This window comes from Lemur catta, chromosome 10, assembly GCF_020740605.2.
Source record: "Lemur catta isolate mLemCat1 chromosome 10, mLemCat1.pri, whole genome shotgun sequence".
Taxonomy (NCBI): domain Eukaryota; kingdom Metazoa; phylum Chordata; class Mammalia; order Primates; family Lemuridae; genus Lemur; species Lemur catta.
In genome coordinates this window covers 48,639,574-48,663,663 of record NC_059137.1, presented here as the reverse complement: position 1 = coordinate 48,663,663, position 24,090 = coordinate 48,639,574, and the positions used below count along the sequence as shown (strand labels likewise).

Here is a 24,090-nt window from a genome sequence, read left to right as displayed (position 1 = left end):
GGGGTATATAGAGGTGGAGGGCAAGAGGCAGGGACGTGAGGTGGTTTTGCAGGCAGGGGCTTTTTGACTCTGCCTGAAAAACAAACCATTGACCTTTTGGCTTTTCCTGCAGTTCCCAAGGTGCCCACCAGTCACTTCTGTGTTTTCCCTGAGCCTGGTGTGTGTTGAGAGCTGAGGAACCACTTTTCTCTTAGATCTGCTCTTTCAAGTCCTGAAATCTGAGTGAGAAATTGAAGAAATGGGAATGAAGGTTTTGTTGATTTGTGTATGGCATTCTGGAGGCCTGCGTTGAAATCCCAAGTGGCAGTTTTTAATGTGTTCTTTACAGAAAACCTTTCTTTTTCTCTTCCTTTATTGTTTCTTAGAGGTAGGGAAAATAATGTTATGAGCAGGAGAGAAGAAAATGGGGGGATGACGTTGGTAATTAAAGCTTACAGCTTTGATAATGGAAACATACCGTGAGGCAGAGGTGTCTTGACCATTCAGGACTTTGCATCGCCAGCGCCCTGCAGCCTTTCTCTGGGGAAGACGTGAAGATGTGGTGGCTCTGTCCTCAGTGTGGGGAGTCCTTTGGAGGCACAGAGGACCATATACGTGTATATCCCTGGCTTGGGAAACTGTCTGGCTTTGGATCTTAGCTCCACTGCATATAAACCGTCACTTGAGTCTATTTCCTCACCTGTCAAATTAGGTAAATAACAGTACTCACCTCGGGGTTCTTTGAGATGATCCTGCAGAGCACCGAGCACAGTGTCATGGTGAGTGCTCCGTCAGAGTTAGCTGTCCTTACTACCAATGGCGTTGGAGGAGATTTCTGCCTAGCATTTCTGAGATACGCGTGCAAACTGAAGGCGAGAATGGGCATTGAAAATTTTAATGAGCAAAGAAAGAAAAGGTGCATGTTAAGGGAAAAGTAAACAAGGATTTCAGCTCTATTTGTACACCTTCAATTTTCCAGTGACAAAAAGAGAGCAAGAAGGCCAAACCCCTTTGTGTGCGTTTTATTGCCCATGACGTGGGACAGGTGGCAGTTCTGCAGGGGAACTGGCAGGCCAGACCAAAGAATTCATGTCAAAACCAGGATATCTGTAGTTTAAGGATTGTCTGGTTTAGCTGCCTGAACTTACCTTTATCTCCATTTTTTTTCCCTCCAGTGATCTAGAGTTTGCTGGAATATTTCTAAACACATATTAAAGTTTGTTCCAGTGTCAGATTTCTGGAGAAGAGTGTGGTGGCTGAGTTTGGATCAGACAGACATGGCTTCGAATAATAATCCACTTTTTTAAAACATAAAAAAGCTCTGGGACCTCATTTTGCTTATCTCTAGAGATGATAAGTATCTACCTCATGGGGTCAGAAATAAATGGGAAAATTACATAAAGTGTATAGTACAGTGCCTCATGCAGAATAAGGACTCAATAGTGCCAGCAGTTATTATGGATGGCCAATATGGGCAAGTGTTTGGAAGATAAAGATTTCTAGAACAGGGAAATTATTAATGTTGATTATGTCACTAGGATATATTTGGTAGGTTTAAGAAGAAGGGCTTTCTTTCATCTTGCCTAGAATGTCCCAAGAGTCTTCAGGACATACATTCAGCTGTTGATGGTTATTAATAATTTCTAGATATTTTTGTTTTAAGAAAAGAATAAGAAAAAAGAACTATTAAAAGGTAATTTTATCTACTTCTTAAAGAATTTATACTGTTCTGCTTTTTATGACTGTGCCTCTACAAAGTCTAGGGACATCCCTCACTTTATGATCCAATTCAGTTTTTGAATCCTGAATAGCAAGGGAGCCAGCTGGGACCTGCCCGCCCCGTAGCTTGCTTGCTGGATGACTTGGGGCTGGAATCTTAAACCTTCTGGGCCTTAGTGCCTTACTTACAAAATGACAGGGTTGATGAGTTCTCTGAGGTCTCTTCTAGGATCAGATGCTTTGTCCCTAAAGGGTAGCTTCTTTTTAAAAAATTTTTTTGTATCACCCAGGCTGGTCTCGAACTCCTGGGCTCAAGCCATCCCCCCACCCCCCGCCTGCCTCAGCCTTACAAGTAGTTGGAACTACAGGCGCACACCACCATGCCTAGCTAGTGTTTTGTTTTTTTATTTCTTAGAGCTGGGGGTCTCACTATGTCGTCCAGGCTGTCTAAAGGGTAGTTTAAAGCAGTGGGTCATAACCAGGGACATTTCCAGCTCTTACAGGACATCTGGGAAGTTTGTGGGTATGTTTTTGGTGGTCACAGTGATGGAAGGCTTTGCCATCCATAAATCCCATTTCATTTCAGAAGAGTAATAGAGACATTACCAAATATCTGATACAAAAATGGGCATGGGTCTGATAGGGCTGACAACCACTGCTTTAAAGGATAGCTAATGATAACAACAGTAACAGCTTTATTATAAAATATTATGACAGTATCGGGTTGCTAGGTTTTGGTTTGGAGAATACAGGAAGAAGGGGAGCTACTAAGGGTTCCCTGACCTTGTGTTTCAGTGTGAGACCACAATGGGCTGGAAGGTTTAAACAGGACCAGAGGCTGCAGTCGGGGTTGTCTCAACACAGTGTAGCAAACACCCAGCTGGGGCCCCTTGCTCCTGGCTATTTCTAGCTGTCTTGTACCAAGGGCCTCTGGTGACTCTAGGGTCTGCCGGGCTGGCTGGCTCTCTGCTGGCCACGTGACCTCTGTTTATGCTGGTTGCAGAATCGTGTGTTCACAGGATGCCCTCGTTGGCCAGCACACTCCTCCCCACCCTCTGGACGCGACGTGGGGAGGTGTCTGCGGATGGTCTCCCTAAGGAAAGCCCGTTTCATCAAGCTTGCTGCCTCTAAACTGTTTGGCAAGACTGTATGGAGCCTTTGGTGATTGCAACAGCAGCTCAGTCAGATTTTTTCCCAGAGTGTGATATTATCAACAAAAATAATATTTAAAATTATATTAATATTACTCTCAAAATGATGGTAAGGATAATGATAATAACGGGTTTTATTAGCACATGACACATACCGGGCGCTGCTAAGTACTTTAATGCTTACAAGAGCACCGTGAGGCAGATGCCTTAATTTTTACATGGGAAAGGCTCAAAGACTTAAGTCACTTGCCAAAGGTCCCACAGCTGCTAAATGGTGGAGGCAGGATTTGAACACACATTGGTCTCACTGGAACACCTGTGCTTTTAATCACTCTCTAACCGGTACCTGAATCCTAAACCTTTGGGTACAAGAGAGGTGATGCACTTTGGAAGTTTCTGATTATGTGTTCTTCCAATTGAAAAAGACCAAATCTCTTGGCATGGGTCGCAGAACCTCAAACCCGGTGAGAGGGTTATTGTGGGTCCCCACGGGCCCTGCACATGATGGGCTGTGGCTGTTGTCCTCCGGCTGGGGCAGGCAGCCTTTCATCCAGTAGCTGGTGCACACCAGCCAAGGCCGAGAGAAAAACACAATTCCCCTGAGGATTTGCTGCCTGGATGTTTTCCCAAATATATTTTTTCCTCTGGTAAGAAGTTCAGGGCTACAACTCCTGTTCATTCCAGTCAGAGAGTTGGCAGCTTGATCAATGATTTCCTGTGCCTTGATGATAAATGGCTTTCCTGTTTAAGAGATAAATTTGTATTTTGAACGTTCAATACTCTTTGATTTCATTATAATGGAATTTTATTCAAATGAGTTTCCCAGCTGTGACCTGTTCCAGGGCTCTTGACCAAAGCAAATTGTGCTAATGAGAAATAACAGAAACAGGAAAATCATGTGCCCCTAAACTCAAGTCATGCACGAGGCCTTAGAAATCATCTAGTCCAGCTTTTTGTTTTATAGATAAGGAAATAGGGTCCCAGGCAGAGAAGAAGGAGCATGTGCAGTCTCACGTCGCCACTTCTGGCTCTTTCTACTGAAATGACCTCCACTGAAGGGTGTGGGGATAGTATCAATTATTTTCTAAGATTTGTCATGTCAAAAAGTTGTCAACCCAAATTCTAATCCATACTGGACTTCTGGATTGTCAGTAAATATTGATGATACTAGAATTTTTTTCTTAAGACTTTTAATTTTGTATGCTAGACACATAGCACATTTTTTGAACTAGGAAACTTTATGGTTTATCGATAGTCTCTTTTTCTTATGAAAGTCGTACATGTTCACCTTATAGAACAAGGATTGGCAAATTACATCCTGTGGGCCAAATGGGTCCTGTTTTTGCAAATCACGTTTTGTTGGCACACAGCTATGTCCAGTCATTTACTTATTCTCCTTAATGGCAGAGTTGAGTAGCTGTGGCAGAGATCTGAAGACCTGCAAAACCTAAAATAGTTATTGTCTGACCCTTTACAGAAAGAGTTTGTCAAAAACCCTGCTGTAGAACATCTGAAAAAATACAGAAAAATCACACCAAGAAAACAATTATCCATATCTCACCCTCAGAGACTTAGGTTGATTCTAATTGTACCATTCTCATGGCTAAATATTTTAAAAAATCTCTGGTTATTTCCTAAGGGTAAATTCCTAGAAGTGGAATTCCTGAGCCAGCGAGTGAGAGTGGTTTTTAGATCCTTGGTACTTAGTGCAGAATTTCTTCTCACCTTGCACCTCTAGCAGTGCCTGTACCTTGCCAACATTAAGCAAACCAACAAACAAGAACTCCTTTGCTAATGGATTTGGTTTTGCTTTCACCGATTCAGGGGCAGGTTCAAGGCCGTGGTCTGTGTCCTGTCTGCAGTTACAACATGCCTGGCGTTTGTCAAGCCTGCCATCAACAACATCTCTCTGATGACCCTGGGAGTTCCTTGCACCGTGCTGCTCATTGCAGAGCTAAAAAGGTGGGTGCCATTATTCCTGCCTACCCCTTAGGCCGTCCCTGTGCTGGGAACACACCAGCTCTGGGCACCTTGGCTGCCTTCAAGTGGAAGAGGAATTTTATTTTCATGAAGAGTTAGTTGCTGACTGTTGGATTGGAAGCAGGTTTGATGGTTTAGTTCAAAATGTTAATGATCTCATTTTCAGAAAGAGGGGAACAGCTGTTTAGTGGTTGCAGTGCATCCCAATGATCAAGAGCTAGCTTAGCAGGAACATCGCAGCACCTAGACCAAGATGCCTAGATTTAATTCTGTAGAAAGGAGGATAGATTTATCCATGTGAGAAGAATGTGGAGAAAAGTAAAGTCCTGAGGAGGTTATTGCATTCACACACACAAGGAAAAAGAGGAAAGGGACAGGGAAAATGAATTTCTATAGACAAGGAAACATTAACTTCACGTGAACTACCATTGACCATGAGTTTCTCTGAGGCTTAGGGTTGCGTGTACGATCTACCAGGTAAAGCCTTTGCCATTTGCATTAGCATTTTCCTTTGGGAAGTTGTATTCTCAAACTTCAGATTGATATCCAGAAACATTTTACTTTAACACTTGTTGGTACATGACTGTCTTGTAGCTCAACTAAAATATATCTCATCACTGCCCTTATTTTAATACTCTTTGAAAACACTTCCTTTTCTTTGCAACTACTTTAAAAATGCATTTTAATTCGTGATTTTCTCATTATTATGGACACTGAGTGTCTTAATTGAAGTCTTGTAATTGAAGTTTTGTGTGGTAGTTGCTCTGTGTAAAGTGTTAAGTCAGCTTCTCTTCTCTTTGTTTTAAGAGGAGGTAGACATTCTTTCCAATTGCTTTGTCTCCGGGGGTTGCTTTTATTGCCAGCAATAACAGGCATGGTCAAAGGCAGTTGAAGAGGTACAGTGTTTGAATTTGTTGTCTTGCAGCCAAAGGATGTTGTCACATCTGATATAGTTGGCTTCTTAAAGCAGCCTTCAAGGACCGAGGGTGGAAGAGACTCTTATCAGAAATAGACTGAAGTTGGTCCTAGAAGAATAACAATGGCAGTGAGTCCTTTTGAGTAGAAAAGCAAATAATTGTATAAATAACAAAAGGTTCAGCCTCTACCCTCTAATATCCTTAATTTAAAAAAATTAACTTTCTGCTTCACCACTAGTATTACTTGTTAGAGCCAGAAGTGTTCTTAGCAACCTCAAATCTATCTACTCACTTGTTTACTCACTCACTCAACAAATGTTTGCTGACTTCTACTAAGTGCCAGCTACCATGGCTCTTGACAGGAGACTCCTCGGAAGCACCCAGGGAGTCCATTTGCAAGTACAGGTGCTAGTTCTGCCTATGCAAAGATTTTGATTTTGGTGGTCTAGGACAGAGGCCTGGGCATCTGGAAATTTAAAAAGCTCAAAAACCTGGTTGCGTGGGGCTGGGGCGGGAGTAGGGGCAGAGTGGGGATGCAGGGAAGTTATTGGGGGAGGAAAAGGGGAATGACTTTTTGCACTCAAATTATTTCCTTAGGTGGCACTCATTTAGGCTGCCTCTGAATTTATGAATCCAATAGCTTCTCTTCAGTTCTCGCCATCCTTGGACTGCCAGCCTCCTCCTTCTCTTAATTTTCTTCTCTTGGCTTCTGTGACCCTGTGTGATCCAGGCTCCCCTTCTACCTGACTGTTTGTACTCTCCTCCTTTGCTTCCTTACGGTAGGCAGTCTCCAAGATTGTTTTTGACTCTTTTTTTTATGTTTTGAGGGTCCCACTCAGCCCCTTGTGTTTCACTGTCATTGCTCTACATGATTCTCTGCATCCGTCGTAGTCTCTGCTGAAGTCCAGTCTCACGTTCCCAACTCCCTGCTGGGCATCCCCCATCGGACTTGCTGTTCCCCAAACAGTAATATTCACAGTCACTGGCGTGGCTCCCTACCCACTCTGCCCACCATATCCCTCAATGTCCCTTCCCAAACCCTGCTTTTAAATTCCCAGATCGTTTTAATGGCATCACTGTTTCCCAAGTCCATGCAACTTGAAATCATACAGTCATCACTGAGTCCTTCATCTCCTGGCACCTCAAACGATTTCTGAATTTCAGAGAAATGTCCCTCTGCAGTGTCTCATCTGTCACCTCCTCTCATTTCTGTTGCCCCACCCTCACACCTCTCCAGGTTACCTTTGTTTTCTAACTGGTCTCTTCCTCCAGTCCTCTTCTTTCAAAGGAGTCTTTGCCACGTCCCTCCCTCATCTGTGTACAAAAACCTTCAGCAGCTCATCGTTGTCTAAACTTCCCTTACAGCCTTTTCTTCCTCTGGCTCCTTCTACGTGCCCTGTGACCAACCAATCTGGACAGGCTCCTTGTTTCCTTGTCGTTAGGTCTTTGCTCCCACTTTCTCTCCCCTGGAAAGCCCTTCCCCACCGCTGCCTTGCAAAGTCCTGCCCCTCCTGCAGTGCCCGCCCCGGTGCCAGCTCCTTCCCGAGGCCTTTCTCAATCCCTTCTTACCCCTCAGCCACATGTCATTGGTCTGTGCCCAAACTCTTTGTGCTTTTATATTGTGTGTAGAATATTCTGCCTTAAATATAGATACTCATCTCCTTTTCTTCTCTTCTTCCTCCCTGGTGTTGTGTTCTTCAAAGGCAGAAATTATACTTTGTTGATCCGTGAATTTTCCATGGTGCCCATTACCTGTGAAAATTCAGAAGTCTTTGTGTGTCTTCCCCAGTTGTTTGCTGGGTACCACTAACTTTTCCCATCACAGAGCCATAGGATTCTTTGAGAAGCCTTCTATCAGTGGAGAGTACAGAAGGAGCATGGGCGTTGGGTCTAGAGAGGCCTGAGTTTGAGTCTCGGTTCTGCCTCTTACTAGCTTGGAAACTCTGGGCATTTATTTCATTTACTTGAGTCTTATTGTCCATATTCGTAAATGGAAGATGATAATGCTTAGATTTCACAGTCCTGCAGTGAAAAATTCAACAAGATATATTTATCTTTTATCTTTTTTTTTTTTAGAGATAGGGTCTTGTTCTGTCACCCAGCTGAAGTGCAGTGATATGATCATAGCTCACTGCAGCCTCAAGCTCCTGGGCTTAAGTGATCCTCCTGCCTCAGCCTCCCATGTAGCAGGGACTACAGGCAAACACGACCATGCCTAGCTAATTTTTTTTGTTTGTTTTTTGTAAAGACAGGATCTCGCTATGTTGCTTAGGCTGGTCTTGAACTCCTGGCCCCAGGTGACCTTACCACCGTGGTCTCCCAAAGTACTGGGATTACAGATGTGAGCCTGGCCTAAAAAGATATATTTAGTCTAGCATCTGTCACATGATAGATACTCAACAAACACTTGTTGCCTTTCCTTCTTCTTGCCACTACATTTCAATGAGAATAGTAGAATCAACCTAAAGAGAAGTATATAGTTCTTTCTATTTTATCTCCTCTTTTACGGATCTTACCTTTATTATCAAGGAATTCTCCCTGATGTGCCTTGGGTGAAGATGTTAGTTGAACTGACTTTTCTCTGCAGTCTGGGACCTGGAGGGACTGGCTCCCAGGGCTTTGGCCCGTGTGCGTCCTCCTCTAGCCAACCCTGGATGTTACCAGATCATGAAGCCCTTTGGCAAACCCACAATTAAATTGCTGATGAAGACATCTGCAATGGATTCCACTTGTAGCATTCGGTCCAGTGCTGCTGGCTCATATTAGGGCTGAAATGAATAAAATATTCTGGATTTAGCTGTGTTTTTTTGAGAGTTCACGGCAATCTAATTTCATTTTAACTCTTGAGTCTAATACTATGTTTTAGCCTGTAATTTTGTTCAAAAAAATGGGTAATATTCTAAGTTCATAAGACCTAAACAAGAGCAAAGGAGGAGACAAGTTGTTAGGGCAGATCAACAAACTGTTTAAACAAACTCAGCTTCTCAGTTGTGATCTTTAAACAGGGAAACACATTTTCCTTCAATACTCTAATCTTTGTAAGTAATTACAAAGGAAATAATTTCTGTTCCATGTTTAAAATCTTCTGCCCCAGAAAATCTAGCCAACACTACAGCTAACTGACTGGTCTTTACCATCACATTAGCAATTTGCAGCTTCATAGGAAATATCCTTCCTTCCGTCGAGGGTCGGTCTTTCTGTCTGTTGATTATTCCCTCCACTCTCCTGTGCCTGTTTCACTCCTGTACATTGTCCATTGTGTCATCCCTTCCCCCCCTAAAGGGTCCTTCCTGTCAGCCCGTAAACATGATTGAGTGTCTCTCATCTTCTCTAACACCCGACCTGGGCTCAGCGCACATCTGTCTCTAGCCACCACCCTTTGTCTCCCTCGCACATCACAGCCAAACTTCCTAACCAGCTGTCTCCATCCCTTACCTTTCATTTACTCTTCAACCCACTGCAGTCTGGCCTTTGCTCCCACTTCAGTGCCCAAGCTCCGCTTGGTGGGCTGCAGATCCAGTGATCAGTTTTCAGCCCTCCTGTATCTTGCGGGTTGTTCTTGCTGCTGTTTGCACAATTAGCTCCCTGCTCCCCATCCTCGGAATGTTCTTTCCAGTGGCTCCTATGATACCCCATTCTCTTGGCTCTCTGCTACCCCTGTGGCAGCCCCTTTCCAGTGTTGCACGTAGACTCCTTCTTTTCCATTAATGCACAGCTTTGTGTGTAGGGATCCCTTAAGGTGCATCCTCAGCTCTCTGCTTGCTATGCTCTGAATGTTTGTGTCTCCCCAAGTTCACACGTTGAAATACTAGTCACCAGGGTGATGATAGTAGGAGGTGAGGCCTTTAGGGAGGTGATTAAGTCATGGGGGCAGAACCCTCATAAATAGGATGACTGTCCTTATGAAAGAGGCCCCAGAGAACTGCCTTGCCCTTTCCACCACATGGGACACAGCTAGAAGGTGTCACCTATGAGGAATGGGCCCTTATCAAACACTGAATCTGCTGGTGCCTTGATCTTGGACTTCCCAGCAGCCAGAACTGTGAGAAATAAATTTCTGTGGTTTGTAAGCTGCCTGGTCTATGGTATTTTGTTGTAGTAGCCTGTATGGATGAAGACCATGCTTTGCTCACTCTATACTTCTCTAAAAAAGATCTCCTTTACTCCCGTGGCTTCAATTACATACATATGCGGATGACTCCCAGATTTATGTCTCCAACCCAGTCCTTCCTTCTAACTACCATTATGGGTCTAACTGCCCACCTGGCCTCTCTAAGTCCACGTATCACGGACATCTCAAATTCAACTTGTTTAAAACTAGATTCCTGATCTGCCTTTCCTAGCTCTGATTTTCTTCATGATATTTCTAGTTGCAGTAAATGGGAACACCATTTACCCAGTTGCTCAAGCCGGAAACCTGGCTTCCTCTTCCTTCCTCGAACATCCCATCTGATCTCAGTCATTTTTCTACTGGTTGACATTGCAGTTAAGCCTTTCTGTCCTGACAGGCTGGTCTCTGCCCTGTGAAGCTCCCCTTGCGTTCTGACTCAGCCACTCTGACCTTCCATATCTGCATCGGGCCTCACTCCTGGCAGCCCCAGGCCCTGTTCATGCTGTCCCTCTTTCTGACCCTCCTGCTTGGTTAACTCTGCTTCATTTTTAGCTCGACCGTTTATATGTTCTCCTAGCACCTTGGACTTCTCCTTTCTAGCACCCATCCTGATCGCAATTAGAAAATTATCGTGTTGCTGTTTTGTCCAGTGTCTGTCCTCTCTGCTCAGTGTTGACTCCACGTGGGCAGGGACGAGGTCTCTTTGTTCACTGCTGTGTCCCAGTTCCCACCCTGGGGCCTGGCAAAGAAAAGAAAAGATGGTTGTTTCCCTGCTTTGATAAAATGCCCAGACAGGAGGATGCCCTCGTCGCCCTCTGCACTTCCTTCCGGATCTCCCGTGTTGTCGCCAGTGGTGACCTCTTAGGCCTAAACATCTGCGCTCTTTCCCACTGTGCCTCCCTTTGCTCACAGGAAACAGAGGAAGGACTGGTTTTTAGCTTTCTGTTTCTCTTTAGCCTTCATTCCTAAAGCTCATTTCTAGCCTTTTCATATGTTCATTGTCTTTTCTGAACCTTCTTTCCGGCCATGAGAAAACAAACAAAAGTTTATTCCGATTTGGGGTCATGACCTGATAGCAACTGAAATCCATGGTGTTAAGTCACATTGCCAAGTGACTTGGCTGCATTTAAAATATTTTAAGATGTACTTTTTTCTAATTATGGGAGTGATTTTATTGTTGAGAAAAACTTTGAGAATATAGTCAGTGGTTAAGAAGAGAAGAAATGACAGATATTCTGTTCTTTTTTTAATTTTTAAATTAAAATTTTTTTTTTTTTTTTTGTGCCTGATGGTTTGAAGGAAAGATATGCTGCTCGAATTTTTCTATCTTAAAATAGGGTCCTGCCAGGCGCAGTGATTCACGTCTGTAATCCTAGCATTCTGGGAGGCCGAGGCAAGAGGATCGCTCTAGGTCAGGAGTTTGAGACCAGCCTGAGCAAGAGCGAGACCGCATCTCTACTAAAAAAATAGAAAGAAATTAGCTAGACAACTAAAAATATATAGAAAAAATTAAGCTGGGCATGGTGGTGCATGACTGTAGTCCCAGCTACTTGGGAGGCTGAGGCAGAAGGATCACTTGAGCCCAGGAGTTTGAGGTTGCTGTGAGCTAGGCGGACACCACAGCACTCTAGCCCAGGCAATAGAGTGAGACTCTTGTCTCAAAAAAATAATAATAATAATAATTAAAATAGGGTCCTGCTGATTATACAATTTTGGTCCTACTTTTTTCACTTAACCTCACATTAATATTTTGTTAAAAGCCCTAAAAAATGGATGGAAAGCCTAATTGGGCCCAGGTTTGGACAAACCCCACGTGCAAATAAGCCTGGTCAGAGGCTTCTAGGAGGACCTGTTCCCTTAGAAACAGTGAGGAAGAGTAACAGGCGGCCAAGACCCTGAACCTGCAGAATGTCCCTCCTGCCTCACACATGTCAGCCCTGTCCAGCCAGGGCCTGGCGGTGACTAACCACCCGACACTCCACCTCTGTTGACACCCTCCATGTATTGCATCTCCAGCATATTGCTGTCTGTTCTGGTATGTTCCTTAAGCCAATCTTCCTAGGTTTGATTGCATTGGATGTTTATGGATCCTCTTGTACCAGACAAATTATCTATATATTTTTTGGTATTTGTTCTTACCAGTTTTCATTTTACCCGTTTAAATCTCAAGGCAAGAGACCTGTTTAGTTTGGCTCGCACAGTGCTTAGCGTGGACTCTGAGAGTTTGGTGCCCAGTCAACATGGTTACTTCTTAAAAAAAAAAAATCTTTAAAAAATGTTCTGCCCAAATCACTAGAGTCCAATTAAAATTGTCCTTGGCCAGGTGCCATGGTTCACACTGTAATCCCAGTGTTTTGAAAGGCCAAGGCAGGAGGATCACTTGAGGTCAGGGGTTCAAGACCAGCCTGGGAAACAGTGAGACCCCATCTCTACAAAAAAACATTGCCAGGTGTGGTAGCTCACACCTGTAATGCTATCATTTTAGGAGGCTGAGGCAGGAGGATCACCTGAGGCCAGGAGTTTGAGACCAGCTTGAGCAACATAGTGAGATCCTACCGCTACAAAAATTTAAAAATCAACCTGGTGTGGTGTTACGTGCCTGTAGTCCCAGCTACTCGGGAGGCTGAGGCAGGAGGCTCGTTTGAGTCCAGGAGTTCAAGGATGCAGTCAGCTATGATTCTACCACTGTACTCCAGCCTAGGTGACAGAATAAGACTCTGTTTCTAAAAAAAAATAAAAATAAAATTGTTCTTTTACTTCATAATTTTATCCGTTCATACAGTAAGCATTTATTTAACACCTGTTCTGGGACCAGGCACTGGGTATACATTGGTGAATAAAGCAGGTGTAGTGCCTACTCTCGTTGGTCTTCTAGGCTAGTTTAATACTAGGTGTTGTACAAATAATGACACAAATAAATACATGATTTCAACTTGTGACGAGTGTTATGCAGGAAAATGGCAGGGGGCCGTGAGAGAATGCGGTGGGAAGAGACCCACATTAGATGGTGGTGGGGGTGTCAGGGGACCCTGCTTGAGGAACTGTGGAAGCTGAGCCCTGGGGACGGGGAGCAGGCAGGCCAGGAGTGAGGGGACAGGACTGAAGTTGCCTCATTCAAGGGAGAAGGTGAAGAGACAAGGGAAATGGAAATCGTTCATCTCTGTTTTAGTGCCTAAGTAGGAATGTAGTCTCTCCATGGCATGGGACTCTATTAATTCTTTTGAACAATTTCCAAAGGATACATTTAGCTCTCCTACAGTAGAATACTTTGCTTTGTTTTTTGAGCAGGTCTTTCTGAACCTGCTGTCTTATCCTGTCTTTATTGATGTTTTTGCTGATGTTTCTGTCAGGCAGCTGGGAAAGGTAATAGTTTTTGTCAGACAGCTGGGAAAGTCAGGCTTTTGACACACATGTGTTTGTTTGTTCAACAAATGAATTAAGCTTCGTCTTAGTTGCAGATGTTGTGTTGGACTCTAGCCCCAAACAAGATTTTAAGATTTTTTTTTTTTGAGACAGTCTCACTCTGTCACTCCGGTTAGAGTACTGTGGTGTCACCATAGCTCACTGCAACCTCAAACTCCTGGGCTCAAGTGATCCTCCTGCTTCAGCCTCCTGAGTAGCTGGGACTATGGGCTCTCAACACCATGCCTGGCTAATTTTTCTAGTTTTTTAGCGATGGGGTCTCACTCTTGCTGAGGCTGGTCTCGAACTCCTGACCTTAAGCAGTATTCCAGCCTCAGCCTCTCCGAATGCTAGGATTTACAGGCATGAGCCACTGCACCCAGCCCCCCCATATGAGATCTTGACTGACCCAGGAGTGGTCCACTGAGGGAGAGAGACCCTGAAGGAAGGGACCCTCAGCCACCAACTGCCTCTGGGCATCAAGAAATGGCAATCACCCACTTTATATGCAATTCTGTAACAAGGAAGGAAGACAGCAACTGAAATTTCCTTTGCGCTGTTAGGATTTGTTTCAGAAACATATATTATCCCTGTGTGTATAAGAACTTACTCCTTAACTCACCAAATGTTGAGAGCCTGCTGTGTCCAGCGCTGTTCCCGGTGCTGGGGATGTCAGCAGGGAACAGCTTACACGGCAGTGGATAAACACGGATTGTAAACACAAAAACAAGTAAACACAGAGGATGTCAGAGGGCTTCTCATCGATACCCAGAAAATTAAAGGAGGCGATTGGGGGTGTCGCTTGGGAGGTGGAGACAGGTGTTGCAATTGTTAAAAATAGTGGTCAGGAAAGAGCTTACTGAGTGACATTTGAGCACAGACTTGGAGACAGTAATCCGTGTGGGTTCCTGGGGGCAGAGCATTCCAGGCAGAGGGGACAGCCAGTACTAAGGCCTTGCGGGAACATGCCTGGGGTGTTTTCCCGAGGTGGCTTGGAGCACACAGGCATAAGAGAGGAGGCGAAGAGAAAAGGGGAACCCATGCATGTGGGGGCCCTGGCTGCTGCAAGCGCTTCCACCTTCCTCTGGTTAAAGGGGATGGTGCTGGAGGCTTTTGAGCAGAGTGCTGAGAACTGGCTGTCGGGCAAGGGTGCAAGGAGGCTGTGGGTGAAATGGCAGTGGTGTGGAGCTGGTGGGAAGAGGTCAGATTTGGGATATATTTTGAAGGTAGAGCTGATGGACTGGATGTGGGCTGTGGGGGAAAGAGAGAGACCAGAAGAAGGACAGGTTATGGCATGTTACATTTAGGTCCGTATGAGACAGGAGGGTGCACCTGTCTGGAAGGCAGCTGCTATGTGAGCTGGAGTCAGGGAGAGGCCTGGTGGGAAGGGTGTCTTTGTGAGCCGTCTGTGGTACAGTAGAATTTACATGGCGAGACTGTAGAGTGACCGTATGTTGGTTGGGAACTCCGGTGCTGGTGGCTGGGGACGCGAGAAGAACTGGCGAAGCAGACAGGATGGGTGGCCAGTGGGGTGGGCGGAAACCAGGACTGACGACAGGTTGCTCTCTGGATCCCCATGCAGGTGTGACAACGTGCGTGTATTTAAGCTGGGCCTCTTCTCGGGCCTCTGGTGGACCCTGGCCCTCTTCTGCTGGATCAGTGACCGCGCCTTCTGTGAGCTGCTGTCGTCCTTCCACTTCCCCTACCTGCACTGCGTGTGGTAAGGCCCTGCTGACGGAGCTGGCTGGGAGACAGGCATCTGCACTTGCTGTTGGGCTCTGTCTGCCCTGCATGGTGCACAGGTGTGCCCAGGGGACAGCGAGGAGCCCTGGCGTGCCTCTGTCCTCACTAGACTGTCAGATGCTCAGGAGTACGCATTGTAAAAAGCTGAAGTGGCTCCAGCCAGCAGGCTTAGCCAGAACAAAAGGCCTAATTGTCATGCTTCAGGTCTGCAATCTCTTACCTCTAGCTCCATTATTAAAGCCTAGAGGTGCTTGAAAACTGAATCCCTTGAGCTCCAGCTCGATCTGAGGGTGGGGCCTGAGTGAAAGCAGGGGCCTCACAGGTCACTTGGGGACAGTCTCCCCCAAAGTCTCACTTTTTTCAGGTGGAGACAGAGAACCAGAGAACTAAACTGAATTGTTCAATATCACCCACCTGTTTATATAAAAACAACCTTGGAGTTTAATAGTAGCGAATTGGAGCATCTATACTTTGGAATGTGTAGGACACCCTGTTAAGTTAAAAAAAAAAAACCAGATTACAAAACCGCATGCAGAACCTACACTCAGAAAGCTGAGGAGGAGATCGGAATGGCTGTCCTCCTAGGAACTGCTTCAGCGCCTAACTCAGGGTGATCTTTCCTTTTCTGTCCTCCAGGACTTCTGACTGCAAAAGCTAATAAGGAGGAGCAGGAGAAATCTGCTCTGTCCTGTCCCTGCTAGATTGAGAGCATCCAGGGAGGAATTCTCGTAGATTTTTTTTTTTTTTTTGTCACCTGGGCTAGAGTTCAGTGGCATCATCATAGCTCACAGCAACCTCAAACTCCTGGGTTCAAGCAATTCTCCTGCCTCAGCCTCCAAAGTAGCTGGGACTACAAGTGTGTGCTAGAAAAGCATTCTAGTTTTTCTCGTAGAATTAGAAAAACTTTGTTAGATCCAGATTCAGAAAAAGATGGACTTCTATCTGGAAATGGCCTAAAGATACACAATTTGAAAGGATTTGCTTACATTCCCTTATGCGTACGAACTTGTTTATGTTTACCATGAGACCCATCCTATTCTAAATTTAATGTTTGGGAACTTCAAGAAGTGTTTGTAGAGGCCGGGCGTGGTGGCTCACACCTATAATCCTAGCACTCTGGGAGGTCGAGGCGGGAGGATTGTTTGAGCTCAGGAGTTCGAGACCAGTGTGAGCAAGAGCGAGACCCCATCTCTACTAAAAATAGAAAGAAATTAGCTGGACAACTAAAAATATATAGAAAAAAAATTAACTGGGCATGGTGGCATATGCCTGTAATCCCAGCTACTCGGGAGGCTGAGGCAGGAGGATTGCTTGAGCACAGGAGTTTGAGGTTGCTGTGAGCTAGGCTGATGCCATGGCACTCTAGCCTGGGCAGCAGAGTGAGACTATGTCTCACAAAAAAAAAAAAAAAGAAGAAGTGTTTGCAAAAGACAAAACAAAATAAAATAGCATAAGTTGGGGTTTTCAGTCTTAGGATCCATTGCCTGAAATTTCTTGGGTTCAACCTCAACTCACAGTAGTAAATTTATCTACTTTCTATATTAGTTGAGTTATATTTTCCAGATAATAAAATGCACACACTTTAAGTGTACATTTTTGAGTTTTGATAAATGTATCCATCTGTGGAACTATGACCTCATTCAATATGGTCATTTTTATCAATTCAAATCTCCTTGTCACAGTAGTGATTTAAGTAAAGATTATTTAGACTATGTAATAATTTTGGCTCAAACGTAATTTGTTTCTGAATTTGGTGTATTTTCTTTGTTTTTAAAAATTGAACCATCTTTTCTCCCAGTTATAAAATGACATATAGGCTGGGTGCAGTGGCTCACTCCTGTGATCCCAGCACTTTGGGAGGCTGAGGCGGGAGGATTGCTTGAAGCCAACAGTTTGAAATGAGCCTGAGCAACATAGTAAGACCCTGTCTCTGTAAAAAAATTGGAAAATTAGCAGGATATGGTGGCACGCACTTGTAGTCCCAGCTACTTGGGAGGCTGAGACAGGAGAATCACTTGAGCTAGGAGTTTGAGGTTGGAGTAAGCTGTGATGATGCCACTGCACTCTAGCCTGGGCAACAGAGTGAAACCCTGTCTCAAAAAAAAAAAAAATCACATATATAAATTTTGTAACAAACTAGAGAGTATAGAAGGAGTGGTTCTCATGATTCTGTCTACCAAAGAAAGATAATTGTTAACACTCTGAAGTATCTGAAGTATATCCTTCTAGATTTTATATATATGAATATATTTTTCTCTCTTTCTGCTTTTTAAAGACAAAAATAGCATCATTCTATACATGATTACATGATGCAAACTGGTCCTTTCTTTTTAAACCCAATACTAAATCTATACTATTTAGATCTATTACTATATTGACATCAAGGCTTACCAATGCATTAGGTGGTTAAATATGAAATGTCCGATTTCAAATCAAAAGTGTAGTTTATTATATCTCAAACAAGAAACAGTATAATTAATCAAAGCATGTGCCTAAACTATCCACACAGTTTTTCCATCCTAATGATGGCTTGTTTATGCCAGCAGAAAAGAAGCCTGGAGAGTGAGTGGCGATGAAATCACGAAAGGCATTTTCCACAGCTGTTGAGAATTGAATATTTGTCCTTGCAAGAAGTGGTCCAAAGCCTGGAAGAAGTGGTAGTTGGTTGGTGCAAGGTCTGGTGGATACAGTGGATGACAGAGAGTTTCCAAGTGCAGCCTCTGTAGTTTGAGCAGTGTTGTTTGTGCGACATGCGGTTGAGCATTGTCTTGCCCGAGGACTGGCCTGTCTCTATTGACCAGTCTCGGCTGCTTAATCACAAGCATCCTCCTCATTTCATCCACTTGTTGCAGTAGACATCCGCTGTAATTGATTGACCAGGTTTCATGAAGCCATAGTAGATAGTACCAGCACTGGACCACCAAACAGATACCGTTAGCTTTTTGTGATGAATATTTGGTTTTGGACTGTGTTCAGCACTTCATCTTTATCCAGCCATTGTGCCGAATGCCTGTGATTGTCAAAAAGAATCCAGTTTTCATCACACTTAACAATGCAGTGTAGAGATGGTTCACCTTTATGTCATGACAGCAAAGAAAGGCAGGCTTCGTGATGATTTCCCTTCTGATGCTCGTTTAATTCATGCAGTACTCATCTATCCAGCTTCTTTACCTTGCTGATTTGTTTCAAATGGTCCAATATTGTTGGAATAGGAACGTCAAACCTCGTTGCTAATTCACGCGTAGGTTGAGATGGATTCGCTTCCACTACAGCTTTCAGCTCATCATTATCCACCTTGGTCTCAGGTCACCCACATGGCTCATTTTCAAGATTAAAATCACCAGAACAAAACTTCTCAAACCATGGACGTTCTATGTGTTCATTAGCCACATCCTTCCCAAATGCTTTGTTGATATTTCAAGTTGTCTGTGCTGCATTGGTTCCACGACAGAACTTACACTTGAAAATAACACGAAATTTTGACTTATCCATGGTTTCACAAAAATTGCTCTTAAAAAAAAAATTTGAAAGATAATCTCAAGCCACAGTGTTAGACTGAGGATGTACTTTCAAAATAACAATAAAATAAGCAGTATCAAAGTGAAATATCAGAGATATCAACTGTCAAACTTAGTACTTTAGGAAATCGGAGATTTCATACTTAATAACCTTAACACACAGAAAAGGATTTGCCTACTAAACTACAAAAGCCGTTTAATCAGTATAAACTTACTCCTGATGTAGGGCATAAAATATCTGCAACCAGTTAAAGTGAGATGGTAGGATCTAACCAGCTGTGTTCAGTAATTTCCATCCTAGCACCTCTGTTTTAAATCCTTGGGCCTTAGTCTTGGTGGAAGCATTTATTTGCACATTTATTCCTATTGTCAAGCGATAATATTATATAACCCATTCTAAGATGGGTCCTGAATTGCCCAAGATTTATGGTCCTGCTGTTGCAGGGGTTGTTGGTTGTCTTCCTCCCTTCCTCATTAGAAGGGCCCCTGGGCTGTATCACGGTCAGGGAGGGGGCTTGGCCCACTGGAGGGGCAGGCTGAGCCCGAGGCAGCGAGTCTTGGCTTGTGTCAGTTCTCACCGCTGGTTTCCCTTTGCAGGCACATCCTCATCTGCCTGGCCGCCTACCTGGGCTGTGTGTGCTTTGCCTACTTCGATGCTGCCTCAGAGATCCCTGAGCAAGGCCCCGTCATCAAGTTCTGGCCCAGCGAGAAATGGGCCTTCATCGGCGTCCCTTATGTGTCCCTCCTGTGTGCCAACAAGAAATCACCGGTCAAGATCACATGATGGCAAGGTGGTGGCTGGCTTCTCTGCTTATTTTCCCTCATGCACTGGGCTTCATTTGCTAGCAAAGATAGCCAAGGGGGTTCGAAGAGTTGGGGTATGGCCTGTCTTTTAAAAATTCTCTTCCCTTGGGCTCTAACTAGTGTGTCTGTGGACCGCCAGGACTCCACTGTGCTTGGGGAGAAACGTCTTTCCCTTTCCCAGAGATGGAGAGTTAGAGGGCTTAGGGACACTAGGTGTATCTGTCTTAGCCTCACTTCCATGTGCAGTGGCTTTTTGGGCTGCATCCTTTGTGGCCGTGGCAGAGCAGTCCCTGGGGGAGCCCAGCCCTGCACAGAGCCTCTCTTCCTGGAGAAAGGTGCCCTGCGGCAGCCCCCGCCGTGCCCACGCACCCTTGGAGTGGACTCTGCTGTTGACAGCCAGACCCTCCAATGACGACACCCTCTGACTCTCTGCTGGAAGGTGCTGGAGATTTCCATTTGGGGAAATTGTCTTTAAAGAAAACGAAACAAACGAAACACAAGGCTTGTGGCTAAAAAGGCTAGTTTTTCACTTGCGACTCTCAACTAACCCAGGTTTTACATACATTTGTGAATCCTTTTACTACTACCTCTGCTGAGAGATGGAGACTTCACTTCAGATGAGGGTAAAGCTAACGAGTCAAACCCTCTATGCCAAAACCTACACTCCACTTAAAGCCATTCTTGAAGATGAGCACAATTTTTAAATATTGACATCACTTCTGCCTCCCCTCTCCTGCCTCCGCTCAGTAGCCCCAAATCCACAGAGAAGAATAGAGCCACCCTGCTATGACTTACCAGAGGGCTTCTTACGATTTTGGTGGGGGTTCTGCTTTCACATTTGGAGCAAACAGGAAGTTTTTGGAAACCTTTTTCTCATTGGAAGCCTCCAGTATGCTATGCTAGTCTGGAAATCTCTTCAAGACTGTCACCTCTTGGTTCTGTAATATTTCCTGAGGGCATCGTGGCCGGCACCCTCCCAGCACAAGGTGCTTCCTGTGGCTTCTCAGAGCTTCGACTCTCCCTCTTCCCAAGTGCTGGCCATGACAACAGGCTCTCTGGCTGGTTTGAGTCACTGGTGCAGCAGGACAAACCTGTTGCCTTCTGAATTTTTCTTCCCTCATGTGACACTGGCTACAACTGATCTCCTCTTCACTGGGCTGAATGGAAGATTCCAGAACTGTCTCCGCGGTGTAAGATGGGACTTATCGACCTCAGGGATACTCATTTTAACTCAGGCATCTCCTGCTTTGTAACATTCCATTCTTGGGGAAAGGCAGGACAGACATGTCCTTCTTGTGTGGACAGGAGTCATGTCATTGTCCTCAGTATCTAAGAGTTGGAAAGTAACAGTTTTTGGCACCTCCAGCAGTGCTTTACCATGGTTAGAATTTGCACAGGATCCAAGGCAAAAAGCCCAATAAGGAACTGAATTGAGAGTTTAAAAATGAATGACTTTATTCTACTTCTGTCGTTATCAAAGTATTTAGCAGCAGAACCTTGCTTGTAGTAAGAAATCCTTATAGAGCCCTCATGTGTGAAGTAAATTGTATTCTATTAACTCAAATTTATTTAAGGTTAAATTTATAGCACTTAGTAATATATCAGGTGGTGAAAATGCAAATTAACACATTGGTGATGTCCAAGGTAGAAAAATTTGGTGTTGAATCAGTGTACATGTTGCTTTTCCATAGTTTAAAAAGTATTTTTAAAATGACCTTTGAATTAAGTATTTGTGGGACCTCTAATGGACCTGTCTGAGCTCTGGGTGGCCCATGGAACAGAACTGCTGCGAAGTCCTTTGGGTTTCAAGTCTAGAAGTTTGTAAAGAGAAAAATCAGACTATTCTCATTTTAGATTGACCTCATCAGTCATGGAATCTGGTCTCATCTATTTTGCAGTAGAAAAATGCTCCAAAGTAGGGGGTTTTGTGTATTTGAAGCCCAGCTGTCTTAGTGTAGAAGCACAGATAAGTAGCAGAATGCAGGAAATGATTTTTTGTGTGAGGTTGAATTTGTCTCGAGGGTTCCTCAGTGAAAGGAGCATTGTCCCAACAATCAAGGAAGGGCCATTTCTTCCTATCAGGGAGGACTTGTTCCCTGGGGGCCTTGGAGACACCCCCACCTGCAAACCCTGGAAAGAGGGATAAACTACTATTGCTGGATGTATTTGACTAGGCCTGGACGGAAGGAAGTGCCCTGACTCACTGGGCTATTACCGCCTCTCTTCTGTAAGACATATGACTAAGATAAGCTGTCAAAAAAAATGCTTTTGATATGAAAAGCAGAATGTCCTTCTGGAGATTGGTTGTAAAAGAGATGAGGGCTGAGAAAGAAACGTGGAATGGGGTACATTTAAGGAGGACAACACATAACTCTGCTTTTGAACAGAAATCACTGTAGCTTGCTAGCATGGGATGTAAAAGTAAAGAGAGTAGAAATATACCAGGTTTTTTTTATTTTTTTATTTATTTATTTTTACTTCTGCAATGACTTGGAACCAATCTTATTTTGAATTGGGTTTATGGCATCATTCATATTTATATAAAAGCACTACATGCTCTTTAAAGGAAATTGGGAAACTAGAAAGTTGAAGAAGAAGAAAAGAGTAGCCCACGTTTCTTTTGCCCAAGTAAAACCACTGTTGGTATTTTGGTTTATTTCTTTATTTCTGTCTCATCGTTTTTCCTGTTATGGTTATAAATAGATGTCTTTTAGAGTCGTCAGTTTATTCTGTAGCTTATATGGAATATCAGTTGTGTATTTTTTTCATGAGGAGCAAGTTTGGAATACACTAGATGTAGCTATATCCTTGAATACTCACCACTGGATTCTGAGAATTACTACTGAATCTTCCTTTGGAATCAAGCCTCACACCAATGGGCCCTAGGAAATAATGAACTGAGTTCTACTTTTTGATATGCTTCTGCACTTGCGTTGATGAGTCACAGCAAATAGCTGTTAAATATGTGACTTCACAGATTTTGATGTGTTCAGATTTATAAAAAATAAATAGCTTATTTCATTAATTGATGTGCAATCAAGAATGTCCTTCCTCTTTCCCCCAGTAGGTAGTAGGAGTCAGGACGGCGATGGCAGAGGCTTACTCAGCATGGCTATCCGATTTTGTTCTGGTTAGAATTTGCCCAAGATCAGTACCCATCGGGAACTGGATTTAGGATATAAAAAACCAGTAATGTTACCAAGTGATCATTTCAGTCAGTGATTTGTGTTTTATCGTGTTTGATTGATTGTGGATTATTAGGAAAAGAAACCTTTTCTCCCCTGTTTGATTTTATTATTATAAAGCCAGCCCTTCAGTGAGCACGTTTCCGGTGTGGGGGAATGAGATGCAACGGGCTACGTTTTGGGGAACACTGTGCCTGTCCAGTGAAGAGTGCCTAAAACATTAATTTTAGATCAAAAATATTCTGTTGGGGGACAAAGCTTGATGATCATCAAACACAGGCTTTGTAAAAATACTGCCACCTCTTCCATTTAGTGGATTTCTCAGGAGTGTAAAAACCTCTAGCCAGGTCGTCATGCTTCCGTGAGCCGGTGCCGGGCCGACGGCTCCAGGACTGGGACTTGAGCCCTCCCTGGCTCTGTATGCCTCGGGGCTGACATGGCACCATCTCTAGGGGACAGGTGAGGGCTGAAGCCTGCCCAGCTAGGGCCCCTCTCCTAGCTCCTTTTCCTTTTCCCCCAAATGAACTTGAAACTTTTTATAGCCAAGGCTTTGCCTGGGTGCTGTTGTTCCCTCTGGTCAAAGAGAAGTCTTGGACCAGATTGGGATTCTCAATGGATTTTATAGACATCATTCTTCTACAGGCTTAAAAAAAAATGGCCCCTACTTTAAGGGACTCATTGTTTGAATCGTATCTTTCCCTATATGATAAACCATATTTAAGACTATTTTATAACCACAATATGTAACCAGAGCAAATGTTGTATTTTCAGATATATACCTTGTTTTCTACCTTATATGGGGTGTGCTGTGTAAGGGTGGTGTGCCCACTGGCTGTGGTCAAATTCAATCTCCATTGCCTTGGGAGTGATTTAAGGCCTTTTGAAGTGGAGCTTTTGCACTTTATGCTCTTTTTGTGAACTGACTATAATGACTATTTGATATTAAAACTGTAAATGACATTTTCTGTGAATGAATATGTATATGTTCATGTCTGTTTCCAAAATGATTTCTGAAGTATCTGCAGTGAAAACGTATGTAATGGACTATAGAGCAAAGCACGTTTGCCTAAATTCATTCATTTGTTAATTTGGGTACTGTTGTTATTAAATATGTTTAAAATACTTAAGTGTAGTTTGCTGGTTTCTTCTGAGAGCTGTGAAGTTAATACATCTAAATATTTCCAGCATAAAACACCTAAACACAGTTTATTTTTATTAAAAGTTCTGTTATTATGTCAGTAGATATAAAGTCTCAAATATATAAGACAGTTCATTTGTGCTGGATTTTAGCCAATTCCTGGAAAGAAGATCTTGTGACATTTCAAAGTTAAATTACTTTAGCAAGATCCATTTTTTACAAAATTTCCTGTGACATTTTTTAAATTAAAGGATTCAGAAGAATATGACCATCAGAGAAGAAAGACTGGGTAAGCATTATTAGTATCATTACAGTGGATTTCTTTAGACTTTTTTTGGCCATGGTAAGCTGGACAAGGGGTGGCCCCAGAGACCTTTGACAGGTCTTCTGTCTAGGAAAGTGGGAAAATGTCCACGTACAGGTTGAATACCCCTAATCTGAAA

At 43.7% G+C, this 24,090-nt stretch overlaps 1 protein-coding gene across 2 annotated transcripts in view; it reads left to right on the top strand.

Moving 5' to 3' along the window:
* The window catches only part of ACER2 (alkaline ceramidase 2), a 47,729-nt gene extending 24,093 nt beyond the window's left edge, over nucleotides 1-23,636 (top strand). For both annotated transcript variants that reach the window (XM_045562704.1, XM_045562703.1), the window contains exons 4-6: nucleotides 4,674-4,811; nucleotides 14,842-14,979; nucleotides 19,118-23,636. In XM_045562704.1, coding sequence (XP_045418660.1) covers nucleotides 4,674-4,811; nucleotides 14,842-14,979; nucleotides 19,118-19,304 — 463 coding nt within the window. In that variant the 3' untranslated portion in view covers nucleotides 19,305-23,636. The remainder of the gene's footprint in view (nucleotides 1-4,673; nucleotides 4,812-14,841; nucleotides 14,980-19,117) is intronic.
* Nucleotides 23,637-24,090: the final 454 nt, after the last annotated feature.